The sequence below is a fragment of the Enhydra lutris genome, unplaced genomic scaffold (assembly GCF_002288905.1).
Source record: "Enhydra lutris kenyoni isolate GAN:26980312 unplaced genomic scaffold, ASM228890v2 scaffoldscaffold27, whole genome shotgun sequence".
Lineage (NCBI taxonomy): Eukaryota > Metazoa > Chordata > Mammalia > Carnivora > Mustelidae > Enhydra > Enhydra lutris.
In genome coordinates this window covers 13824547-13851280 of record NW_019154111.1, presented here as the reverse complement: position 1 = coordinate 13851280, position 26734 = coordinate 13824547, and the positions used below count along the sequence as shown (strand labels likewise).

General features: G+C 43.5%; 1 protein-coding gene across 2 annotated transcripts in view; it reads right to left on the bottom strand.

Annotated features, from left to right (window-relative positions):
• Nucleotides 1-21943, bottom strand: part of LOC111152028 (RNA binding motif protein 28) — a 30793-nt gene extending 8850 nt beyond the window's left edge. The window contains exons 1-14 of one of the 2 annotated variants that reach the window (XM_022510300.1): nt 21698-21943; nt 16585-16743; nt 16186-16280; nt 15718-15793; nt 14961-15053; nt 14122-14193; nt 12926-13106; nt 12615-12757; nt 11302-11374; nt 8862-8971; nt 5863-5936; nt 4760-4895; nt 3700-3764; nt 1808-1966 (exon numbers count right to left, since the gene is read on the bottom strand). In XM_022510300.1, coding sequence (XP_022366008.1) covers nt 1808-1966; nt 3700-3764; nt 4760-4895; nt 5863-5936; nt 8862-8971; nt 11302-11374; nt 12615-12757; nt 12926-13106; nt 14122-14193; nt 14961-15053; nt 15718-15793; nt 16186-16280; nt 16585-16743; nt 21698-21815 — 1554 coding nt within the window. In that variant the 5' untranslated portion in view covers nt 21816-21943. The remainder of the gene's footprint in view (nt 1-1807; nt 1967-3699; nt 3765-4759; nt 4896-5862; nt 5937-8861; nt 8972-11301; nt 11375-12614; nt 12758-12925; nt 13107-14121; nt 14194-14960; nt 15054-15717; nt 15794-16185; nt 16281-16584; nt 16744-21697) is intronic. The other variant, XM_022510301.1, reaches the window with a different exon arrangement.
• Between the last annotated feature and the right edge of the window lie 4791 nt (nt 21944-26734).

Below are 26734 nucleotides of genomic sequence, written 5' to 3'. Positions count from 1 at the left end.
TAAAGATTTTATTTATTTACTTGACAGAGATCACAAGTAGGCAGAGAGACAGGCAGAGAGAGAGGAGGAAGCAGGCTCCCCGCTGAGCAGAGAGCCAGACGCGGGGCTCGATCCCAGGACCCTGAGATCATGACCTGAGCCGAAGGCAGAGGCTTAACCCACTGAGCCACCCAGGCGCCCCAAGCATCCAACTCTTGGTTCTGGCTCAAGTCATGATCTCAGGATAGTGAGAGTGAGCCCTGCATGGGGCTCCATGCTCAGTGTAGCATCTGCTTCAGATTCCCATTCTCCCATTCCTTCTGCCCCTCCTGCTTATGCGCTTCCTCCCAAATAAATAAATAAATCTTTAAAAAAAAAAGAAAAAAAAAAAGAGGGCGCCTGGGTGACTCAGCTGGTTGAGTGACTGCCTTCGGCTCAGGTCATGATCCCGGAGTCCCAGGATTGAATCCTGCACGGGGCTCCCTGCTCAGCGGGGAGTCTGCTTCTCCCTCTGACATTCTCCCCTCTCATGCTCAATCTCATTCTCTTTCTTGCTCAAATAAATAAATAAATAAAAGGAAGGAAGGGAAGGAGGGATAGAAAGAAGGAAAGAAGAGAGGAAGGAAAGAAAGTCAGTCCCCTTAAAATGACAATAGTGGGAGTTTTTTAAAAAGTAAAGAGAAAATTCAATACAACACAAATGTTGTAAAACACATAAATTCCCCTAACTGGGTGGCTCAGTGGATTAAGCCTCTGCCTTTGGCTCAGGTCATGATGCCAGGGTCCTGGGATTGAGCCCCGCATTGGGCTCCCTGCTTAGCAGGGAAACCGCTTCTCCCTCTGTCTCCCTCTGCTGCTCCCCACTTGTGCCCTCTTGCTTGCTCTTGCTAACAAACAAATACATAAAATCTTAAAAAACCAAAATTTCCCTTTCTGATGACAGGTTTTCAATGTGTATCGGCACTTACTAAGTATTGTGGATGCTGATATGAGAAATTACACAACTGACCTCTACGCCAGTAACACTTTGAACAGTTTTACTAAGAGTGGTGTCAGATATGTGCTGATATGTTCACATTCTCTCATGTAATTCCCCAAATACTAATGCCATACATTTTGAAGAGGTTTTCCAGGATTAAGAAAACAGTTTCTAGTCACAAATCAGAGAAAAGTAGATTTATAATACTGCCTGTGTTACTTACTCAGTAAATACAGACTGAGAGATTACTATGTTCCAGGTACTCTGCCAGGAACTGGGAGCAATGTCCTACCTGCTCTCAAAGAGCTCAGTGTAGTCGGAAGAAATGACTGGCAGACAACGACTGGACGGTGTAACAGTAAGTGCCATGACAAAGGCTTGCAGTGGGGGGGCAGGGAAGTCTTTGTACTCAGAGACTTGGTGTGAATCCAATGTTTGTCTAATACAACTGTCCAAGACCCCCATGGCTCTCTGTGCTTGCCACACAGCACTTTCATACAGTAAGAGCCTAAATGGCACTAAAATGTCCTTCTAAAGAGCAAAATACGCAGAGTATTTTCTCTGTGAGAAAATTAACATTACAGCACCTGCTATGATGCTGAGCACACAGCAAGCATTCAAATTAATTCATGAGGGCAGACACTTCCTCACATTCTGCTGCAATTTGGACAATGCGTGTGAAAGGCAGTTCTAAGAAGAGAAAACAAACACATGAAAACTGCCAAACCCAGCCTCATCTGTCAACAATGCACGCAAAAGAAACTGTCGGTCTGCTAGCAGCACAGTCTGAACTGCTCCGTCTGACCCACAATGAGAATCAAACTTTGGAGTGGGCAGGGCCCATCTCACCTCCTTGAGGTGCACCCCCTTCTCCCCTCGGGTGGCACTCAGCAGCAGTTTTCTGAGCTCTTTGTCATCCACACTCTTTGGGAGGTTGTGCAGGCACAGCCTGGTCGGGGAGACAAAGATATTCTGGTCCTTGAGTTTCTGATGCTTCAGCAGCTCAAACTGAAAGAACACCAAATTGTTAACAATACAATCCACCCTTTAAAAATGCAGGTTCATAATTCTCCAAAAGGAAAGAACTGTGACCACCACTCCCCATCCAACAACACATATAGATAAAAGAAGGGAAATCACCCACCTACAGTCTTATGATGACTAGATTAGGAAAGGTTCAGAGAGGCAAGATGGGGGGACTCTAGAATTCAGACTAAATTGGAAATCCATACCTAACTGGAGAAGTTACATGAAATTTTTTAAGGCTCAGTTTTTCCCCTCTACAAAGTAGAACCGCAGGTCAAAATACCCATCTCTCAGCACTGATGTGTGGCTGAAATGAGGGAATATACAAAAAAATCCCAAACTCGAAACACAGCCCAAAGCAAATTAATACTGTGATTACCATCTATGCCCAGTCCTTATCTGCCCCCAACTCAAGCTAATTATCTAGTCTTCCCAAAAGGAAATGGAATTTATTTAAATACTTGATAGAATTCTATCTCAACCCTGCCACCTTGAGGCAAAAGTATGTCCATGACCACAGAAATAAATTTTGCTTCTAGAACATTGGACTCAACTATGCTGCACAGTTCCAGGGCAACGTTTGCTAAAGTAAGAGGGTAACATTCTTCTCCTGGTATGTTTTTTTTAAATCAGGTTAGTAGAAAAAGAGTTTTAAATTAAATTTTTTCTTTTACCAAGTCTTGTTTCTGCTGTTCTTAATTGGTAAAGGTGCTAACAAATTACAAAATAAAGATACTCTGAAAATGAGTATTAAAGGGTTATTTGAAGAGGCTCTCACACCTGAGTTCAACAGTATGATTCTTCTCCCAGGAAAAGCTGTGCCTGCTGTGAATTATAATGCATATAATTTACGGAGCTTTTTGCTAGAAAAATTTGTTCTAAGGGAAAATTAGATGTTTCACTATCCTACCATGATCAGAAAAGGGCATACAATACCCTCTAAATACCATGAATTCCAGATGCTCACTAACAAAAACAGTTGTGAACACGAGACTAGAGACTGTACAAAGGAAAAACACACTGACTCTTGGTGTCTACATTCTCATCTCTGTTCTTCATCTTCTGTACCTTCAAGTTCCAAAGCTCATTCTCTTAATGATCGTGCCTCTTTATCATTCTAGGATGGCTTAGCTATTTGAAAGTACGCTACTTGGGTAAAAGTTAAAAATTACTGGAAATGAAAAACTAAGCAGCAAAGAAACTCAATATCAGTTATCAGGGGGAACTCCCATGATATGGAATCTTCCTAAGATGATTTTATAATCTGGACATAACCCCCTACCAAAAAAGGACATCTTAACTCTTCCTTCTAAGACCCACATCTACCTCCTTCCCTACTAACTCCAGCCCATTCTGATCTTCCTCTCTTAGGTCATTCTGCCTTTACACTGACATCTAATTATATGTAGCCTTAGCCTCTAAGTGTCTATTCTATTTTGTAGAAGCATACTATTTGGCAAACATTTACTGCTGAGCACTGGGAAATTAAAGAATAAGATCCAGTCCTTTTAATGGCATACAACGCTCACATTATATGATGTACAGTGTTGGGTTATTTGCTGTTTCACCCATACGCTTCTCTCTAACAAGACAGGAAGCAAGCAGGGTCTGTGATGCTTGGCTCTCTGACAGGCACCTCCAGCATTCAATAGTCATTACATACTGATTTATAGTAAGTCATGCAGAACCTGAAGGCTGGTGCCTAATCTACCCACCCGTTCTCTTTTGGCCATATCAGCAGCACTCACACCCTCGGCAGCCTTAGTCCCAGCACGAATCACTGCAAAAAGAGGGAAAAAGGCCAAGACATCAGCAAGGGAATTTTCACTGAGCAACAAGAGGAATGTGATTTGAATGATGCAAGCTCTTTGTACAGGGCCCAGAGGACTATGCTGGCCAGGACATAGTGGCATTTGGGTAGGTCCAGAAATAGGCTACAGGGCTAAGTTCTCAGCTCTGTGCTGCTCTCAAGGACTAAAACTGAACATTTTGTGAATTTGTTCTTCTTCTCCTTCCCTCCTCTCACAAAGCTCCATGTGTATGCCCAACATCCGATGGAAAGGCCTAGAGGAAGTTCTGAAAACAAGTACATTTTAGGTATTTGGGATACAAAAATGCTCCACCTATAACCTGCCCTTAGAATTTTACTGTTCTTCATGTACTTGGGGTCAGTTCTAAGCAGTGAGTTAAGCCAACCTGAAAACAGCCACCTGGCCATACAGAGGCCTAGAACCAACGGCTAAAAGGCCTTGCATCACTAGTCCAGGCTGTGCAGCTGTGCAACAGGTAGGCTGACAAATACCATATGACCCAGAGAAAGGGAAATCTGGGTTTCTTTTTAATTGAAGCTAATTTCTAATTATCTTTCTGACATTAAGGGAAAGGTACTGGGTGCACATTTTAAATCTATGAATAATTCAAAAGAGTAATTTTAGTCATAATTTTCAACTCCTTCAGAAAAACTATCAAGAATCTTGACAAGAAGTGAAGGTAATTTGAGCTTTTCCTCCCTCTTTGCCCTGCTAATCCTCTAATCTAAAGGTCTCAAGGCAAGCAGGCAGGAAGGAGAATAGGACTGGTTAATTCACAAACTGAGTGAAGGCTTCCTAACAGAAAGCCCCATCTGCTCAAGTGGAATAATAATGTAACGCTTTTGACGAGGACATGTGGGTTTTGAATCTGAAACATGCCCCCAGACATACTATTGCTGGTCACAGTCATAGCACGGCACCCGCCACCCCGAAGCTTGGTTCACATCTCCCTTCCACTACTCACAGCCTTCTCGGGCCAGGTAGAGGTTCCGGGTTCCAGTTGGCTTCTTCACCTTCTTTGTCTGGAGCTTTGCAGCCTCATCACGGGTCACTGCCAAGTCGACCCTGAGCTGCCGGCCATCCAGTTTAAGCCCACCACCCTGTAACAGATTGCAACCTTCTCTCTTAAAATTCATAATGAGTAGAGACTAAGCACCTGACAATGAATGCCAAGCAAAGGGAAAACAGCAAATCCCAATTATGCTACGGAGCCCAACCCATAGGATGTTTTAGCCCAGACAGCTCCAAATGGACACTAAGCCTAATACCTAGTAGAGCTGTGCAAAAGGCCACGTGTATACTGAGGGCAGTTAGTAGTAATTTATTTTATGGGAGTTGAATAGGCCCAAAGTAAGCCCAAATAAGGAAAACCATATATAGCCAATTTTTAAAAATTCTAAAGAAAGCTAATGACATGGTAGTATTAATTCTACTTAAGAGAATATAAGAGATAATGACAATACAGGATAACTTATCTCAAAACAATATATACTTGGTTTTAGAATACATAGAAAAATCTATCACCCACACATTTTCTCTCATTTACTCCACTTTATAGATGACCTTAATCCTTTCCTGTCCCAACCTTTCATGTTATCAGCCTATGATGGAGGCTGGCATACAGACAGTGCTTAATAAACATTAGACACTTTATTATACCTGCTTCCTCACTTATAAAATGAGTATAATAATTGATCTTTTTTTTTTTTTTTTAAGTATACTCCATGCCCAGCGTGGGGCCCAACATGGGGTTTGAACTCACAACCCTGGAGATGGAGACCTGAGCTGAAGTTAAGAGTCACACCCTTAACCAATTAAACCACCCAGGCACTCCAGTAGGTATAATAATTGTAATTACCTTACATACTCCTGTAGAACTGATGTAAGGATTAAATAAGGTAGTACAGGTAAAGCTGAGTGCCTAACACACACCAAGTGCTCAGTAAGTGTCAGCTTTATTACTATGATATTATTGACAGTACTAATAAATCTGGGTATAAAAAGCAGATGCTGGCCTTCGGAGCCACTATGCCCTAAGTTGTGGGGTAAAAGAAATGTCCTCTTTACCTCAGTCTCTGGAGAAGCAGCTTCAAGGCATTTCTGAGCTGCTTCTTGAGTCATGAACTGGGCAAACGCACAACCTGCATAGAGAAACAAATTAAGTGAGATGCCAAACTCCCACGGCCCACCAGGATGCCAAAGATGATGCTACAAATGGTGGCAGCCTGACACAGGGTGGAAGGGGGCGCAGCCAGGTGCTAGGAGACAGGCACTGTGCCAGGCACTGAAGGTTCAAAGATAGCTAGGACACATGCTTACAATGAAATTTTATTATTACTTCATCTTTTCTAATGCTTCTTAGAACTTTAGTCTCACCATTGCTCTCCTTAGTAAGAAAAAGCCACAGGATATGGTAGAGAAATTCCACTTAAATCAGCATTATTTACTGGCTTGCTTTTTAGAGGACTAAAAAATGAGGCAGGAACCACTTAACCTGAAATTAATTACAGAATCTCACTGTCATCAAAGCCACCTGGGAGACATCAGACATGGGTAGACTGGCCTCTATCACATGAATACAGCAGTGAACCAGAAAGCCATAAGCTCAATTCTTGACTCATACCCTCAAATTTGCACAGGCTAACCTATCACTGGTTAAATGCAAAGTCAATCAATCCATCCTAATTTCTAATATTGATAAAAAGCAGTTTTTGTCAGCAAAGGAAAAAAGTTCACCTTACAGTAGGCTCCAAAAAAGAAATACAAGTTTCATAATATTTTACAAGTATTCCTTTATACAAATTTAAATATTCCCTCATATATGAAAAAAATATCATACTTCCTAGAGTTACTGGGGCATTGATTGATTTTTTTGCCCTCTACAAGAATGAATGGCAGCAGACAGAGACAACACACGGGGAAGGCCAACCCAGGAGTCACCATCTAGGTGAGGTGTTTCCTGACTCCTCCAGGCAAGGCCAAGTGCCCCATCCACTGGGCCTCCAATGACATCTCTCTTTTACAGTGTTGGTCACGTGCCATCTTCTCAAACAGAAGAAATGCCTTAGGAGTAAGGGCTATGTTTCTAGGCTGTTAGCATCTACCATAGTGTCTGGCATTAAGAGATACTCAATAGGAAGAAACAAACAATACAGAAAGAAAGAAAGGAAGGAAGATGGGAGAAATATGTTCTAATTGACAGATCAGCTTATTCATCCAATATGAAGAAAATGGGTACTTCTCTCTGAATGGTAAGAATTTTAACACTGGAAATCCCTAGGTCAGTACTGGGTTTAGTCTTAACACTTCCCTAAAAGTCTACAAATAATTTTTCGCTCTCCTACACAGCGAAATGGCATGCTGACATTGGATATTGGTAGGAGGTGGCCAAGGCTTTGTGAGTAGGCAAAAAAATTTAATAAGAGCTAGAAAAAGACAATTATTTTGGACACGTGGGTGGCTCAGTTGGTTAAGCCTCTGCCTCAGCTCCGGTCATGATCCCAGGATCCTGGGATCAAGTCCCTCATCAGGCTCCTTGCTCAGTAGAGAGCCTGCTTCTCCCTGTCTGCTGTTCCCCCTGCTTGTGATTGCTCTCTCTTTCTCTCTCTGACAAATAAATAAATAAATAAAATCTTCAAAAAGGAAAAAAAAAAAACATACAATGTATCAAAAAAAAATGCAGGATGCCTGGGTGGCTCTGTCCATTAAGCACCTGCCTTCAGCTCAGGTCATGATTCTGTGATCAAGTCCCACATCAGGCTCCTTGCTCAGCAGAAAGTGCTTCTCCCTCTGCGTGCTGCTCCCCCTGCTTGTGCTCACTCTCTCTCTGACAAATAAATAAAATCTTAAAAAAATAATAACAATGAAAACTATACTTATTAAGATCATTAACTCTCAGCTAACATTAATAGATCAAAAGAGACTGAGCAAGTCAGCTATTGACTATACTTTGAAAATACCAACCCAACAGACTACTGCACTCAAAAAGAAACAAAAGATATCAAAGTAACGCAATATCCTACTGTACTAGGAACATCCTATGCAATTCTAGTTTCCAATTCCAAAAACATACTGGAAATGGAGAAGGTCCAAGAGGTATAGCTGAGTATTAGAGCTAAAGACACATTAAGTGATTACTCTAGTTGAACCTACTCATTTTACAGATAAGAAACTGAAGCCTGCAGTGGTTAAACACTTTGCCAAAATCACCCAGCTGGTCTATGGCTCAGCTACAATTAGATCCCTAATCTCCAGGAAGCAGTTCATCTTTCTTTCCATCATCCTGCCCTACTTATATCTTTTTGGTTAAGGGAAAACCAAAAATGATCAGGTCTCATCAATTTGGAAAGTAAGGTTTAGAACAGAGGTTCTTACCCCTTGAATAGATTCCAGAAAGCCCACAAACCCTCAGGAGTGGCATTTTTCTGGAGAGAGCGAGGGTTCATAGCTTTTGCTAGATTTCAAAGGAAGCAAGAACCAGAATGAATTAAGAATTCACTGCTTTAGGAGAATGACTGCAGTTGATGAAATCAAAGATTATGAATAGACTGAAAAGATGCTGCTCCCCTAACAACAGTACTCTAGAATGAACTGGGGCCGATCCTTGAAAGTTCAAAAGAAATAGCTTTAGGGAGAAAAATCTAAGGCAGCAGTCCTGCTATATACAGCTTTCCTTCTGACTGTTGCCATTGCAACAAAATTTCTGTTAGCTTCCATCTCTAACAAAAGCAACTGAAAAAGATCCCAGTAATTTCAAGCAATGTGGAATGATTAATACCCATGAGATGCTATCACATTTGAAATTCAAAGGAGAACAACAAATGGAATTCATTACCCTAAAGTAAATAAGCAAGGGCTTAAAAAGCTTAGACAAAATTGTGGCTGGCAGCACCATTAAAGATGCTGAGTTTGATATCTTGGAAGACAACCTCAGAATGTCCTTGGTGCTACGGACCACAGAAACCTGGGCTGGATGGACTGTAGGCCCCTCACAATGGCACACATTATGCTCTGTCCATGGCAGCAGTCTCTACCTTTTTAGGGCCTGACAAGCTGACAACAAGTACCTTTAGAATGCTCTGTGTCTGGATGCAAGACAATACGGACATATTTAAGATCTCCAAATTGCTGGAGGAGTTCCCCGAGTTCTTCTTCCTCTGAGTCAAAAGACAGGTTTCTATGGAAGACAGTCAAGTCACAAGAAAGGTCAATTACTAAAGTGAGATCCTGTGTTCTAGTACAAGGTGAGTAAGACACCAAATTGAATGGTACTCTTGCTCATGACCACCCTGTGGTTCAGGAATAGCACCAATACATAGGGGAGGTCCCCAGTGGCCCAACCTCTAATATGTGACTCTGCCCCTCGGCCATAATTGATTGGCCTTTCTATGTCAATCAGATTCTCTCCCTCAGGAATTTAAAACTTGAACAGACATACACAAAGGCCAGAAGTAGTTGATGCAGATTTATTTCAAAATAGCAGTAGCCCACCCAAAGAAAACTTCTGGGAAGCGGAAATCTTGAAAATGTCCTATATCTTGATCTGGGTGGTGGTTACATGGATATATATGCATGAAAAATTTCACTGTACAAATGTACACAGCTGTACATTTAGATTAATGCAATTTACAGAATACAGATTATGCCTTGAGAAGGAAAAAAAAAAAGGCAGTAAGTATTCCCAGAGAAAAGACCCATAGCCTCCTACAGCTGGGGCCCAAAACATCCCAGATTTTCATCTCCTTCTTCAGGTATGTTCTTCGACAGTTTTGATCCCGTGAATCACCCAATGTTCATCCAACAAACCCACTTTTCCATTTACATGGCCAAAATTAGTTTCTCTTATTACAACCAAAAGATTCACAGCAGGCCAATGAGAAAAGTCAAGTGTGTGCATATGTCTGTCTGTCTCTCTTGATTACCCATTTTCCTCTCTGTATTGCTGTGAAATCGAGGTTTCAGTTAAAACTTTACAAAGGTCAGAAAATCCTTCAAAATAATGATTCAAAAGCAAACACAGTAAAGTTTACTAGCTAAGTGCAAAATAAGAAAAGCACTTATTTCTCTTGATGGGATTAAAAAATGTTGGAAGATTTTCTAGCAAATTTCAATACATTGTAAAGATCTTTCATTTCCCCAGCTATGCACATCTTTCCAGGGTAAAAACAAAGAAACAAAAAACGGTCCCCAATAAATATTTATAATTTTTCTTCTCTATACTCAGTTAACAACCCCATAAACAATTCCATCTTACGAAGTAACTGAGACAAAACAGATGTTCTGGAATAAGACATACCCTAGCCATGTCACTTCTAATTTGTCTCACTGTGTATAGTTTTCTATCCCCCATCCTTTACTTTCCTAAGTTTCTTTAAAAGATGTAAAAATAGTAAGGAATGGTACCCTTGGTATTAAGGTCACAGGCTCCTAAGTATGACACTTCCTCCTTCACATTAGACAGCATCCTCTACAAATACAAAACTATTGATATGGCTATTCCTAACAATACAGTAAGAACAACTATGAAGAGACAAGCTGTGAAGGAAGAGAATGGGCTAAAGCGCAGCTTGTGGAGGCTAAACTCGTCTTTGATGTGGGCATGTTTGCGGGTGTTCTCTGAGTAATCAGTAAGGTTAATATTTTGTGTCTTTTTGCTCATTTATTTCCTAACTTTCCTACAATAAGCATAAGTTACTTGGATAATAAAAACAATCTTAAAAGACTACACAGGAAGATAAAATACACGTCTTTAAAACAAGATCCAAATAACCCTAGCACACTGGCACTTAAGAAAGGACAAGAAGGCACGCCTTAGGTAACCTTAAGATATCCTGACTCTGTGAAATGACCAATGTACCACAGTCAGTAGCACTAAAAGGGCAATGGCAACATGAAATAAAACCCATCTCCACCTGACTGCCTCCTTAAGTTTTCCTGGAAACAAATGGATGTCTTATTTTATTCTGGACAATACTTTAAAAGGTAAGTTAGGCAGAGAGAAAAAATTATCTGGGACAAGTGGCAGTGGCATCACCCCTTCCCAGTACTTCCCCTAAAACAAAAGCCAGAAGCAAGATGTTTCTAATAGTTGAAGAACTGATTTATTCCAAATGATGCTACCTCAATTACAAAAAAGGAAATGTAAATGCGGACAAAATCTGGAGACCCCTGCTCTTTATCTTGTGTGTGTAGTTCTGATTCTCCTATATTCTCACCGTTTGCTATGTTCCTATGGCCAGATGTATTAATGGTTTTAAAGGCATCTAATTTTCTGGCCTACCTAACAGAACTAGTACTGGGGTGGGGAAAGGTGGGGCTCCAGGCTGGCTCAGTCACTGGAGCATGAGACTCTTGATCTTGGGGTTATGAGTTCAAGCCCTACTCTGGGTGGAGAGCTTACTTAAAAATAAAATCTTTACAAAAATAGAGAGAGAGAAGAAAAGAAAGAAGGATAAAAAAACTTGTGAGGGCAACACAAACAGCAGTTCCCAAGGTACAAAGGCATACCTGATAAAAACAGTTTTCCCTTCATTCACATCAGAGGGTAATTTCCTCTTCTTTTTCTTTGAGACTTGCACATCTAAAGTACAAAGAAAAACAATGTTCTAAACAATAAACACTATATTCGACGTGTGTGTGCATGCACGTGTGTTTCTGCTTATAAAAGTATTACATAGATACGTAAGAAACTTTTAACACTGGTTGTCTCTGGGGAGGTGCCCTAAGTGGCTGAGGACCTGGGTACAAGAAAGACTCAGTGTTTTTTAAAAATAGACATATAGAGGCACGCCTGGGTGGCTCAGTCGGTTAAGCATCTGCCTTTGGCTCAGGTGATGATCTCAGGGTCCTGGGGCTGAGTCCCACATCGGGCTCTCTGCTCAGCAGGAAACCTGCTTCTCCCCTTCCCTCTGCCAGCATCTCTGCCTACTCATGCTCTCTCTCTTTCTCTGTCAAATAAACCAAAGGTATCTTTAAAAAACAATAAAAAAAATAAAAATAGACATATATGCTTACATATACATAAAAAATTTCTCAAATAATGCAAAAAAAACAGCTGTGGTTACTCTGAGGGACTCTTGGGGGGAGTGGTGAGGAACTTTTCTTTCTATATGACATTCTCCTGCACTATTCTTTTTAGTTTTCTGCCATTATCATGAATTGGCCCAATAACTTTTTCAAAGTAGAGAATGATAAGAGATGAACCTGATTATTGAATGGTCATAATCCCACCAGTACAGAAGCTTCTTTAATTCTAAGGTGTCTACCATTCTCTCCTCATGAAAAAAGCTTATTTCCTCAGATTTTTTTGTATGGCCAAGCCAACATGCCAGACTTAACCTAAAGAACCAGTTATTGACCATTTCTCATTCTGTAATGACCTGCCGCCCTCAATAAAAAAGTTGAGTTCATGTTCAACATTCTTTATAAAGAATGTTTGATGATTACAGTTTGCTTACAGTTTTACAAAATGCCCCAAGAGGTCCTTTAGCCCCATCTCAACTCGTCAGAGTTGTTTAAAATCCACTTGATGGTAGGATACAATATCCTGTTTATCCAGTTTTTCATTCATCTTGGATAAGCAAGAGAGAAGTATTGCCTTGGCATTAAGCCAGGTTTTAAATTCCCTGAGAATTGTAACCCTCAAATACTATTCAAACGTATTTAAAAGACAAAACAAAAACCTTGAGAAGGAATATAAAGGTATCCTTTTCAGCACTGAAACATAAATCTGACAGAACACCTTAGGGTCTATTTAAAAAGAGGCATGCGCTGAACTGAAGCACATTTGCCAGTAACTGGTTTTAAATGCAAAGGCAAACCTTTGTCCTCTTGCTCTTCACTGTTGGTATCACTCTGAGCCAGTTCCTCTCCACCATCGATACTCTCTCTTTCCCCCAGGTCACTGTTGTCATCAGAAAGCTCCTCCTCACTGCTCTCGCCAGGCGCGGCCCTCCGGACTGCTCTGCAATGGCACAGTTCAGCACTGAGGATCTGGGCTACTGGAGGGGTTTGTCCACTGTCACTACACACGTCACCTCTGCCGTGATGGGGGCAGGGAAGACATCACTGTCCCTCACAGAGACAAGCCTACATCTGCCTCTGTTGTCTCGGAACAAGCTGAGCTGCTTACCTCTTTTGAATTTGCGCAGGCTTGGTCACCCTCGTTTCTTTGTTCTCCTCCCTTTCCCCCTCCTCATCTTCTTCCTCTTCTGTGTCATCCTCTTCTCCCTCTTCCTCTTCCATATCCTTTTCTTCCCTGCCATTCTCTTTACCTAATTCCTGATGTTTAGGTTCAGGCCTCTTCTCCTCACCTACACACAGAGGTAAAGAAAGTTAGGTATTCATTTAGAATCCAAGATTAAGGGGCGCCTGGGTGGCTCAGTGGGTTAATCATCTGCCTTTGGCTCAGTCATGATCCCAGAGTCCTGGGATCGAGCCCCGCATCAGGCTCCCTGCTCTGCAGGGAGCCTGCTTCTCCCTCTCCAACTCCCTCTGCTGTGTTCCCTCTCTCGCTGTGTCTCTGTCAAATAAATAAATAAAATCTTTTAAAAAATAAAAAAGTATCCAAGATTAACTTAACAACCCAAGTTCTCAGTTCCTTGGCATTAGGACTAGGACTTTAACTATTTTTCTCAGTATTTTTCTTACTATATGTAAGAGAAAGTATGAGAGAAAAAAACAAAAACAACAACAAAAACCCCTCATCACTGAGACTCCTTGGAAGCCTGTCCCATTCATCAGAAGGTTGAAGGTTAATCAGGCTCTGAATGAGAGAAGTAGCAACTGAGCCTCCGCAAACAGCCTGTCATTGTGCACCACAGCCGGCACGATGCTCACCCAGGGGACCAGCCGTGAACTGTCATCTTGGTGAGTTCTGTTCTCGGAGCTCCTGGTGGCTTAAAAGCCACCTGCTTTCTAAAAGACCCTCAAGTTTTAAGTTTCTCTATTCTTAATATTCCATCATTTTATGAGAAGTTGGGAAAGGACAGCCAGCAGAGGGGACAATGAACTCAGGTCCCACTCCTCATTCACATTCATACCCAGGATTGGGCTTAGACTCAAAAGACCCTACGTTTTGAGACCAGATCACCAGATGGTACAATATGAATCGACAAACAGCTCTAGGCTCACTTCTGAGCCCACAGGAACTCGGAGCTTCTCCTAATTCTCAGTCTCATTCTTTCCATTAGTTTTGTGGTTTTGGTACCTTTGACCCAGTATTCTTACTGACAAGCAGGTTCCCTTATAATTTTACCGTAGGTAGAGCTGTTTCCATACCCACCTCAGGACATATAACCCCTCCTCCCCAATACAACCACATCTTACCTGGGGCAGAGGCAGACTGTGTATTTTTATATTTATCCTTTGCCACAGCCCAATCCACAGCCACCGTCCGCCCTGGCAAACAGAAAAGTAGCATCAGAAAGGTCTTCCTCTTTTTAATGTCACTTGTAAATGACTTCCTATTCATCGAAGACCATGACAGAACCAGAACAGACAAAAGAAACTGCTAATTCAGGGAATGCTGGTCCTGAAATAAAGCTCAGAGTTGCCTACCCTTGTTAACGCTTAAACTTTTTTATCAATTTAAACAGTTATTTTGCCTTTCTACCACAGGCCCCACACCTGGGATAAGAGAGTAAAAAAATTAAGAAAGAAAGAATGGGAACAGTGTTTCCAGTTAGACAAGTTTCTAGTTAGACTAAGCAACAGCCAAAACAAGTGGTCTGGAATAATTTGCACTCTGCACAGAAGTTACAAAGTCTCCAAGCCAAGCCCTTCTTTAGTATCTAGTAAAGGAGCACAGCCAGTTCAACAGCCCACTGATGCTGAAGGGTGCTGAAGGGTGCTGAAGAGGGACCACGACCAAGACAGAAAAACCTGCAAAACCTGCATCTATCAGTGATTATTTCAGGAACATTTTTTCATTAAGAATTTAAATGCACACTCATCACCCAAATAAAGAAAAGCAAACAACAGTATGTGTTCTTTCAAGTTTAACCCTAAGATCAAGCACTAGGAATATTTCACCACACCGTTTCTGTATTAGCAGTAAGACTCTCAATAATTCAAACACCTTTTGAAAATGTAGAAAGTGGGTTACTGTGTTAATTCACAAAACAGCAGAAATATCTGGGTGAACGGTATGGGTACAGAAAACTTACCTTTTATCTCTTTCATGTTCATGCTTTTGAGAGCTTTTCCTGCTTCTAGAAGGTTTTTGAACTGGACAAAAGCAAAACCACGCATCTTTCCATCTGTGTGCAAATGTACAAAGAAGTTAGAGACAGCAGGTGGGGAGCCAACAAACACCAAGGACATTACAGCAACCTGGGCTGGCAAGATGACCCAAATTCTGCCAACAAGTCAGCTCCTTGCCCAGAGCAATAGCTTTTGTCCTCCTGCTGAGTATACCCTGACTCAAGCTTGAGGAGAAATGCATTTTCTCAAACTATCACTTGTCTTTTAAAATTTGTTTCAATCTAACTAAAAATGCCATTGGGGGAATAAGCATTATTTTTGAGTTTTTGCTATGTGTCAAGCACTATGCCTCATACTTTATATATGTCATGTGATCTGGGGCTCACAAGGAGTATGACATGACCCTTGTATTTCTATTTTGTTTAAAAGATTTTATTTATTTGTGAGAGAGATAGAACACATGCGTGGTGGTGGGGAGGGGCAGAGGGAGAGGGACAAACAGACTCCATGCTCAGTGTGAGCCCCACTTGGGGCTCTATCCCACAACCTTAAGATTGTGACCTGAGCTGAAATCCAGAGTTGAATACTCAACAGACTGAACCACCCAGATCCCCCTGTATTTCTATTTCAAATATCAGTTAGTTCAAGGGTGAAATGGAAAAACACCATTATGTTAAATAATCTTAACCTAATCCACAGCAAATGAAAGTTTGCTGGTACCTGGCTTCCGGGGAATGTTTACTTCCAGGACGGCTCCATACTGAGCAAATACTGTCTTTAAGTCATCTTCTGAACACTGATGCCACAAGTGAAAAGATATTATCACAAAAAATAAACATGAAACATCAAACATTAAATTAGCTAATTACAAAGAACTTGAATACTTTCACTCCTTTTTTACTTTTGAGACTAGGACATCAAACATTTCTAAACACAAAACACCTTGCTTTGGATCTAACAAAGAAGATAGATATCAAAGAGCTCTTCCCCTCCTCCCTGTCCCAAAAGGAAGTCTCCTTTACACTTACAATCCTTAATTGTTTATACAGGCCCATTTTCTGTATCCAACAAGGCTAAGATTCATGCCCAGAAGGAATTAGGTCCAATTATACTATCCTGGTGAGGAGCTCCACCAATCAGTACCAACAGCCTACAGAACAGGTAGTGTCAGTGCTCTCCGTTACTCACCTTAAAGCTCAGGTTCCGAATAATTAATCTGGCTTTCTTATCTGCTAGTTTGGGTTTTTTAGGTTTCAGTTCCTTCTTTGGGGGTTCTGAATTTTCTAAAAAATTAGAGGCAACAAAATAAGTCTGTGATCCAGTCTCATCCCTGATCACAGGAAAGAAGCTACTAGCAAAAAAAGGCATTTCCCAAGGGTTAAGTATGACAACACCCAGGAGCACCAGATTTCCAAAGTTAGAATTAAATAAAAGACAAAAATGGGTAATAAAACACATTAGATGATTTTGGACATCAAAAGGAAATTAAAGGAAGTTTTAAATTTAGAGGCTATCCCCCATCTCCCCTCTCCATCCTCCCCTTCCTCCCACCTGAGGGAAAATTCTCTTCAGTTACTAGAAACTCACCATTTTCCCCCTTTTCCTTGGACTTGTTCCTCTGTTTTTTCTTGGCAATAGTCACGTTGATCTTACAGCCTTCAAAGGTGGTAATCTCCTTGAGGGCCCTCTGAACATCTTCCAGCATAGAAAAAGTGACATAGCCAAAGCCTCGACATGCCTTACTCCCTGAACAGTGAAGGGGGAGGGAGAGCACGGTTAGTCAAGAGCCCTAAAACACTAAATTCTCTCTTTAAAACCCAGTAAATTCTCAAAGTCCTAACCAGCATATATACTGCCAGACCATCCTATTATCAGTTTGCCAAAATCCTCAGAAGAATAGAAACAAAGTTGGCATCAGTGGCCCGTTCTCCACTTTGTTCAGAAATTGTTAGGCTTCCTCTTCTAATCTGTTGTCTTCAGTGTTAGCTTGTCTTCTTCCTCCTTTCTTTTTTTTTTTTTTTTTAAGATTTTATTTATTTATTTGACAGACAGAGATCACAAGCAGGCAGAAAGAGAGAGAGAGGAGGAAGCAGGCTCCCCGCCGAGCAGAGAACCGGATGCGGCGCTCGATCCCAGGACCCGGTACCATGATCCGAGCTGAAGGCAGAGGCCTTTAAACCACCGAGCCACCCAGGCGCCCCCTTCCTCCTTTCTTGATAATCTTGAGAATACGGAAGATCCATGATACCCATTATAGCCCCAAAGAAGAACTCATATCAAACAGAATGGGAACATCACCAAAGAAGGTGGGAAAGATAAGTATAGTAGCTTTGAGAACTGCAAGGCAATAATGCAGCAGATCAGAAATGAAGGCCTGAGGCCCTGACAAAAGAACCTCAATAAACAATAAACATTGCTTCGGGAGCCTGCAGATACTATTACCATTATTACCAAGTCTTAGCAATCAATATCAAACTTAACCTGTCCAAAGTAGCTGTAAATCTCTTATATCACTTTCATCTTCAGAAGACACTAAGGTAGGTAAAGTGAGTATTATCATCCCTTCTTTCCAAGTGAATAATTTGAGATGGAGGAAAGTAACTGAACTGGTTGGTGCGCCAGGGTGTTAGTAGCTGAATTAGTTCCTCATTACTGGCCCCATGTTCTTTCCATGGGACTCCACCAATATAAAGGCCACAGAGAAGAATATTAGGACCAAGCATGAATAGTTGCAAATAAAAATTCGCCTTTGCCCTTTTTGGTATGCTTTTTTTGATTTAACATTTTTGTGTAGTAAAATTTTTAAGCCATCTACTGCATCGAAAAGGAAAAGACCAGGTAGTCTGCCTACAACCCAAAGAAGAAACACAGCTCACACGCTCTGCTTCTTTTTCAACTATACTCGGACCGACTTCAGGGTACAAGCCCTCAAACACAGGATGATGACCCACATAAAGGGTTAAAGCTGACACTATGCACTAGGAAGGCATATTGTGTTCTGGAGATCCAGGTTTTTCTCCTGGCACTCCTCACAAAAGCCTGCCCACTCACTGTCAGAAATCAGAAGAAGAAAAATCAGGGCCCTTCCTGATCACTACACTGAAATGTGAAGGAGCTCAGCACCAAAATAAAAGCATGTCTCACAACAAATGCCATTCACTGTTCTCACAAAGCACTCTCACTCTACTTGAATCCTCACAACATCTTGTGAAATTGTTCCCATCTTCAAGAGGTTAAGTGACGTTGCTCAAGTCATCACTACTAAGACCTCATCCCACACACACCCCTTCCTTCCCATCCCAGTAAGTATAACACTCCGTCCAACACATCCTGACTATCTGGAGAGAAGAGCATATAGTCTTTTAAAAAGGGAATAGAGTTGTTTTGGGTTTTTTTTTGTTTGTTTGTTTTTATATTTAGACCACATACATAAGACAAAAGGTAAGATTACACTTCAGTTATAGAGGACCCTAAAGAGAATTGCCATTCAATGCCTGTTCTTCCCTGGAACAGAACCACCAAGCATGGGACAGTAGTGTCTCTCAAAGTGTTCTGACAACCCACAGTAATGAATGTAACATATATATTCTTTATATAAAACCAAAGGGGTGCCTGGTTGCCTCAGTCAGAGAATGTGATTCTTTTTTTTTTTAAGCTTTTATTTATTTATTTGAAAGAGAGAGAGAGATCACAAGTAGGCAGAGCAGCAGGCAGAGAGAGGGGGGGAAGCAGGCTCCCCATTGAGCAGAGAGCCCAATATGGGGCTCCATCCCAGGACCCTGAGATCATGACCTGAGCCAAAGGCAGAAGTTTAACCCACTAAGCCAGACAGGAGCCCCCGAGAATGCGATTCTTGATCTTGGGGTTGTAAGTTTGAGCCCCACACTGGGTGTACAGATTATTTAAAAAAAAAATCCTTAAGGACACCTGGACAGCTCAGTTGGTTAAGCATATGCCTTCAGCTCAGGTCATGATCCTGGGGTTCTGGGATCAGTCCCGCAAGGGGCTCCTTACTCAGCAGGGAACCTGCTCTCTCTCTCTCTGACAAATAAATAAAATCTTTAAAAATAAATAAATAAGGGGCGCCTGGGTGGCTCAGTGGGTTAAGCCGCTGCCTTCGGCTCGGGTCATGATCTCAGGGTCCTGGGATCGAGTCCCGCATTGGGCTCTCTGCTCAGCAGGGAGCCTGCTTCCCTCTCTCTCTCTCTCTCTCTCTCTGCCTGCCTCTCTGTCTACTGTGATCTCTCTCCATCAAATAAATAAATAAAAAATGTTTAAAAAAAAATAAAATAAAAAATAAAAAATAAATAAATAAGAATCAAATAAAATCTTTTTTTTTAAGATTTTATTTATTTTTTTGACAGAGAGAGAGATCACAAGCGGGCAGAGAGGCAGGCGGAGAGGAGGAAGCAGGCTCCCTGCTGAGCAGAGAGCCCGATGCGGGGCTTGATCCCAGGACCTGAGATCATGACCTGAGCCGAAGGCAGAGGCTTTAATCCACTGAGCCACCCAGGCGCCCCTCAAATAAAATCTCTTAAAAATTATAAATATGGGGTGCCTGAGTGGCTCAGTTGTTATCCATCTGTCAGGTCATGATCCATGTCTTGGGATGGAGCCCCCTGTTGGGCTCCCTGCTGAGAGGAAACCCTGCTTCTCTCTTTCCCACTAGCCCTGCCTGTGTTCCCTCTGTCATTCTCTCTCTCTCTCTCTCTGTCAAATAAATAAATAAATAAATAATCTTTTTTGAAAATTACAAATATTAATCCTTTACCATGTATACATATACTTTATCTTTAAAAAAATTCTTGTCATGACCCACTCAAAACCCACTAACAGTAATGATTTGCAGTTGAAGAAACACGGCTGTAGAGCACTCCCATTCTCTCACGCGCCCATATCTATACCTAAAATGACAAAGAACCAGGCTCGTGTCATGGCCTGTATGGCAACCAGAGCCACGGGGACAATCCCAACTCTAGCCTCTGTCATTAACAAAACAGGAGCTAGCAACGTAGGGATTATTAGCACACAGCGTGTCTGCTCGCACACTCAGATAACATGTGGGGAAACAGGGGTCCACAAGATGCCAGTTCCCTTCAGTTGTTCTGCTGAAAAGCAAAGAAGCGGCCGCCTACAGAGACAGCCTGATGACTTAGAAGGGAGCTAAATAAAACATCAGGTGGCTGTCTCGAGTGTCCCTTGAAGTCTAGGTAAGAGGAAGGAATGCTTCTCTACAATTAAAATCCTTACAATCCTTCCACATTGCAATACATGCCAACCCTTTCTCACAGTGATGAAATGAGCATCACACAGAGTATGAGGCATACAGCAGGATTACACTTTTGGCTTAAGCCAAAAGCCTTGGGAATAGGACTTGACTCCTCTTTTTCTCATACCCTGCATCTGATCCATCAGCAAATCGGTTCTACCTTCAAAAATATCCATATTCCAATCACTTGCTACCACCTCCACTGTACCATCCTGGTCCAACACCGTAATTTCTCACCTGGATTATTGCAAAAGCCCACTCTTTGGTCTCCCTGCTTCTGTCCTATTCTCCAACGGCGGCCTCAGAGAATCTTTAAGCCAGATCATACTTACTGCTCCCTATTCAGTTTCTCATCTCACAGTAAAAGCCAAAGTCCTTGCAATGGCCCGTAGGTCCTCCACGATCTGGTCCCCTAGAATCTCATCTCCTAAGTCTCTTACCTTCACTCACTTACTCTGGTCACTCTGCTCTCCCTGCCATTCCTTCCATACACCAGTAGTCCTCTTCAGTATTCCTGAGCTTGCTGTTTCCTCTGCTTAGCCTCCTCCTCCTCCTGAGGAGACACATGTTCCCTCCCTCACCTACAGGAGGCCTTCCCCGGCTTCTCCATCCATAGGTAACTGCCATTCCTCACTCCTCTACAACCCCCTCCCCCACACTCACTTACAGAGACTCCTTATCCTTCTTCCTGACTTATTTTCCTCCTTAGTATTTACCCCCATTACCACTCTATATTTTGCTTGTTTAACTGGATGTCTTCCCCATCTTGCAGACTTAAGAGCAAGTCTTTTGGCTTGGTTTGGGTGCGCTGCTGCCTCCTCAGGACCTACAACAGTGCCTACTACACAGCAGGCCTTCAAAAAATATCTCAATGAATGAATGAGTAAATGAGTAACATACTGGTTAGGAGCTCCGGGTCGGGTGACCAAATTCTGGATCAACTACGTACAAGCTGTACGAACTTCAACTGAATTTATCAAATTTTCCCCAAGCCCCAGATTCCTGTCTGTAAAATGGGGTTCAGACTCTCCACCCCAAGACTGTTGGGAAAATTGAATGAGATTAACATGTGCGGAATTCAGCACCGTGCCTGGCAATCAGCTGACTCTCAATACGCCTTACCGATGTTATTAAATGTTAACTGTATCAAATACTAAATGTGAACATTGTTACCAAATAAGACACCGTATGTGAGCGCCCCTAGAAAACGGAAAGCGCTATGGAACCCTGAAGCGATGCCTTGACTGTCAGAAATGGACCCCTATGGACTCATCCAGAACCGAGTCCTTCTAGAAAAGAAACTCAATTCCCAGCCCCTTCTCCCAGGAGCGGGTCAAGAACTCCATGGCTTGCTGAAGTCCGGGAGGGTGTTCTCGCGCGGACCCTGCTCCCAGGAACCCCAGCCCTGTCCTCGACAGCCCCGCCCCCTACCTTTCTCAGTCACCACGAAGCACTGCTTCACCGGCCCCACCTGACTGAACAGCTCCTCCAGCTGCTCACTGCGGGCGGAGGGCGGCAGGCGGCCCACAAACAGGGTCAGCCCGGCCATGAGGCCGGGGGACCGAGGCGCGCGAGATCACGAGCGAATCCGGCCCTCGCACGCGAGACGAGAATCAGGCTTTGGCAGGCCAACCACGCCAATCGGCCCGGAGATTCCGGAAGTGCTCGTTGCTCAAAAGAGTCCGGAGGAAAACAGGGTGGGGAGGGGAAAAAAGCGTTCCGGAATGGGGGAGGGGCCGTTCTGCCCGGGGGCGGAGCTTCTTGAGCGGGGCTCCACCCCTAATCCTAGCACGGCCCCTCCCGTCCCTTTCTGCCCCCGGGGCCACCGTAGGAGACTGGCATCCCAGCTCCTACCTAGTTTAAGATCTCATTTCCAGGAGATGATCCCAGAGTGCGACGGCAGGCAGAGGAAGTCGTTTTTTGCTCGGGGTCTCACCCAGGATCTGACACATACTGGATATTTAATAAATACTTTTTTCTGTGCCACCAAAGACACGCAGTTTACGTGTATAAAGTGGAAACAGAACGCACGTAGATGCATACATCACACATATTCTCAGAGAATGAGACATCTGTCACACTATAGCAGATAACTATAACTGTGCCTGTAACAGTGTGCAGACAAATTACAGCTACTAAAGCACACGCAGACACAGATCACACACATTCTTCCAATAAATATCTACTGAGCGCCTACTATGTGCCAGGCCTTAGGGATAAAACTGGTGAGCTAAAACAAGACAAGAGTCCCTACTCTCATGGAGAATGAAGTCTAGTGGGGGTAGACAGACATTCATTTTAAAAACTTACAAATAAATCATAGCAGGCACCCTACAGGATCACAGAACACACCCAAAGCAAACATAACATACAGACACTGAATGCAGGTCCTCCCAGAAACAGGAGAAAACCTTCCCTCGGGTCAGCTTATCAGACAGACCCAAGGCTGAGGGATCTCACCCACCAGCAGGAGATCTGGGTGCTCCTGGAACCTGGAAGGCAGAGACTATTAGCCATTCCACTGGGTTCAGGAACTGACCCGGTGCAAGACTAAAGCACCCTGGAAGGGTTCCAGCTGAGAAAAGTTCCAATGCACTTTTTTATTTTAAGAGATTTATTTATTTGACAGAGAGCGAGAGAGAGATCACAAGTAGGCAGAGAGGCAGGCAGAGGGGGAGGAGGAAGTAGGCTCCCTGCTGAGCAGAGAGCCTAATTGGGGGTTCAATCCCAGGAGGACGAGATCATGACCTTAGCTGAAGGCAGAGGCTTAACCCACTGAGCAACCCAGGCGCCCCATCAATGCACTTTTTAAATAACTTCTCAATACTATAACCTGAAAATTCAGAAAGTACAAAAGGTACAATGAAGAGTAAGTTTCGGCTCCTCTTCAAAACCCATTTGCTGGGGCAATGGGTGGCTCAGTGGGTTAAAGCCTCTGCTTTAGGCTCAGGTCATGATCCCAGGGTCCTGGGATCGAGTCCCACATCCCCCACATTGGGCTCTCTGCTCAGCGGGGAGCCTGCTTTCCCCCTCTCTCTGCCTGCCTCTCTGCCTACTTGTGATCTCAGTCTGTCAAATAAATAAATAAAATCTTTAAAAAAAAAAACCATTTGCTTTTGATACATTTTGGATGGATGGGATGACTGGTTGACAGTAACGGGGGGGTGGTGGGGGAACACAACATCAGATTTATGAAACCCTAGTCCAAGTATATAATGTATGCTCAAAAGAAAACACTAGTTATTTTTACACACATAACTCAAGAGAGCAAGTACTGAAATACAAAACAGATTTTTAAGGCTATGGGGTTAATCCTATCCAGGATAAACAGAGACAAGTAGACAAAGGAAGTGGGATGGGTCATTTGAATAAAGTCTGTTTGGGATTCCACATTCCTCCTCTTTTTTTCTCCTCCTCTCCTGCCCCCTCACCACTTTAGAAATCAAAATTCTATCCCCAAAGACTTAACTGCAAGCTTTGGGGCCCTAGGTATAAGGAGAACTTCCCAGTGCTGGCTGCAGCGTATCCAGGAAAAGAACCCTAAGAAGGCTGTTCCAACACCCCTTTGGGATGCCCCTACACTGCTGTTTAAAATACTTCTCACTCAGACCTTTCTTAAAGAACAAAACAAAACTGTGTGCCTGTGCCCATCAGGGGGCAGCAGCCACCCACAATGCAGAGAAATTCTGTGCCCCTAGGAGTAGATAATAATGCTGCTGACCCTTTCTACACTTCCGGAGTTTCAGACCTGGGCGGGGGTGGGGGTGGGGCGTGTGCATCTCAGACTCCCAACCTCAACCTCAGCCCTGTCCCCTCCTATCCCTGCACATCAGGGAGACCACATGGTGCTTCAGTCAGGAATATTTGCTCATCCAGCTCCCCAGGACACACGCAGGGTTCTTTATTAAATAGCGGGAGTTGTGGTCCCCTGTACCACATCAGCAACGTGGCTTCCAGGGGAAATAAATTGTTGGCTTCTCCCTCATCCATCACTGTTCAGGAGCCCTGGAAGGAAGGAAGAGAGGCCTGGGCTGTGCTGTCTCCCAGCCAGCCTCTCCCAGGCCCCATCCCTCTAGTCCCACTCCCCCTTGCAAGTCAAACCTTCTTATTATACCACTTACTTCTTGTGCTTAGCACTTCTCACAGCTGTAGTTAGTGCTATTGTAATTATTTATATGATTTGTTCTTTTTTTTTAAGATTTTATTTTTAAGTTGGGGCGCCTGGGTGGCTCAGTGGGTTAAGATTTTATTTTATTTTTTAAATATTTTTTATTTTTTTATTTGGCAGAAAGTGAGAGATCACAAGTAGGCAGAGAGGCAGGCAGAGAGAGAGGGGAAAGCAGGCTCCCCGCTGAGCAGAGAGTCCCATGTGGGGCTTGATCTCAGGACCCTGAGATCATGGCCAGAGCCGAAGGCAGAGGCTTAACCCACTGAGCCACCCAGGTGCCCCAAGATTTTATTTTTAAGTCATTTCTAGACCCAACATGGGGCTCGAACTTACAACCTCAAAATCAAGAGTCATATGCTCTACGACTGAGCTAGCCAGGTGCCCCTATTTGATTAGTGCTTCAGTGTCTGCCTTCCCCCAAAGACCTTCAAATTCATACATTCAGGGCTGGTGTCTGCTTCGTTCACCTCTCACTGCTCAGCACCTAGCATATTGTAAGCATTCCATAAAATGTTTTAAAGCGATTGAATGACTGAATGGATGAATGAGTTTGTCACTCCATCCCCTAAAGTACTAAGAACTGGGATTGAAGGGTGTGTGCATTAGGATCTACGTGGGCTCCTCTGGGAAACCTGCTTTGGGTAAGGGCCAAGGCATGGGACAAAAGGGAAGGGTTGTTTCACCAAAGTCTTGGCCTCTTTATAGTCAAAGTGCTGAAGTAATCCTTGCAGAGGAAAACCAAAGAAGTGTTGGAGTTAGTGAGCACTGAGCTGTCTTCCTCCCCCCACACTTCCCCATCTCATCAGCCCCATTCACAGCTTCTAGACAGAAAAGGAGTTTGTGTATGAGTGTGTGTGTCAGGGAGAGAGAGACAGACACACACCCCGACAGACTGACTCAGGGCATGTGGGGCTTGGACTGCCCTGTTGTGCATGAAGCCAGGTCCCCTGGTGAGGAAAACGAATGAGCCAGCTGATAAGCATTAGGGCAAGGAAGAGGGGGCCAAGAGGAGTTGGGTGTGAGCAGAGGCAGATGGAAGGTTTGGTGGGGAAGAAAAAGAGCCATTTTTTTCAAGCAGCAAGAATCCCTTCCATGATACAAAGCAGCTCCAGTGCTGGGTCTGCTACAGCCACTATGACACCAGTGAGAAATGCCTATAATTAGGAGGCTGGCAGTTCCCTGGGCCTCAGCCCAGAGTGACGATGCAGCAAGAATTTCTGAGCCACGCTGAGCCAGGTGATGGAGGAGACACAGTCAAAAACCACTCCAGTTCCATTCCTCAGTGGCTCCTGTCTCACTGAGCTCCCTACCATGACCCTCACTCTCTCCAAACACCACTGATTCTTCCTCCTTCCGAGGTCCAAGACCCTGGACCATCTTCTCAGGCAAGACAGATCTTCACGTGCAAGGAGAACAGTGCTCTAATTCTTCCACTAGTGCACGGACCTAGTCTGGTGAGGCCCCACCCCTCGGGGCCTCCCTGCCGGCTTTCCTCTTGACTCCCCCACCTCCCTTCTCCAATCCCCATGAGCTGATGGGAAGACTTGGGAGAAAAACCACTTCTATTCCTATTTTTTCATTTTAAGCCTGGGATGTTGTGCCCCTGTCGGTTTTCCTGTGACATGCAAGACATCTGCCAAAACACTGCCAAATTTTTATTTCCAAACCTAATCTACAACCCTGTTTTAGTGCCACTCTGAACTTAATTGCATTTTAGCCAAATGACGAATGCACACCCCAGAGCTCAGAGCCAACTGTTCCGGACAAGGGAGAGGTTCCAGAGTCCCCGGAGGCCTGGGTCTCTGCATTGTGAACTCTGCTTTGGTGGGTAAATTGGGGTCGGGGTTTGGAGGAAGATCCCTTTAGGGAGGATCTGCACCATGGGAGATGAGTGCAGGGAAGGAGGGCTTGTAAGTCCAACCTTGAAGAGGCCTTGTTGGTAGGCAGAGCAGGTAGTGTCCTCTGTGAGTTCCTCTGGGAACATGGCAGGGGGAGTTGCTGGGGATCCCAGCTCAAAGTGATCAAGCCCTTGATGTGTGTATCAACATTTCCACAGAGGACTTCACCATGGACTCGCTCATCCCTAGCCAGCTGTCCCCCACAACCTGCAGCCGGGCTCCTAGGAATGCAGAGGTTTCTACCAATGGGTATAGAGGTCCCACCTCACTTCCCAGGGCCTGCTTCATCTCTGACAAGGCACTTCCCAGAGAGTCAGAGGATTTTTACAGGGTCACTCCCAGGGCCCTCACTCAACCCAGCTGTAGGACAACAAGGCTCCTTGCAATTGGGAGTAAAGGTCA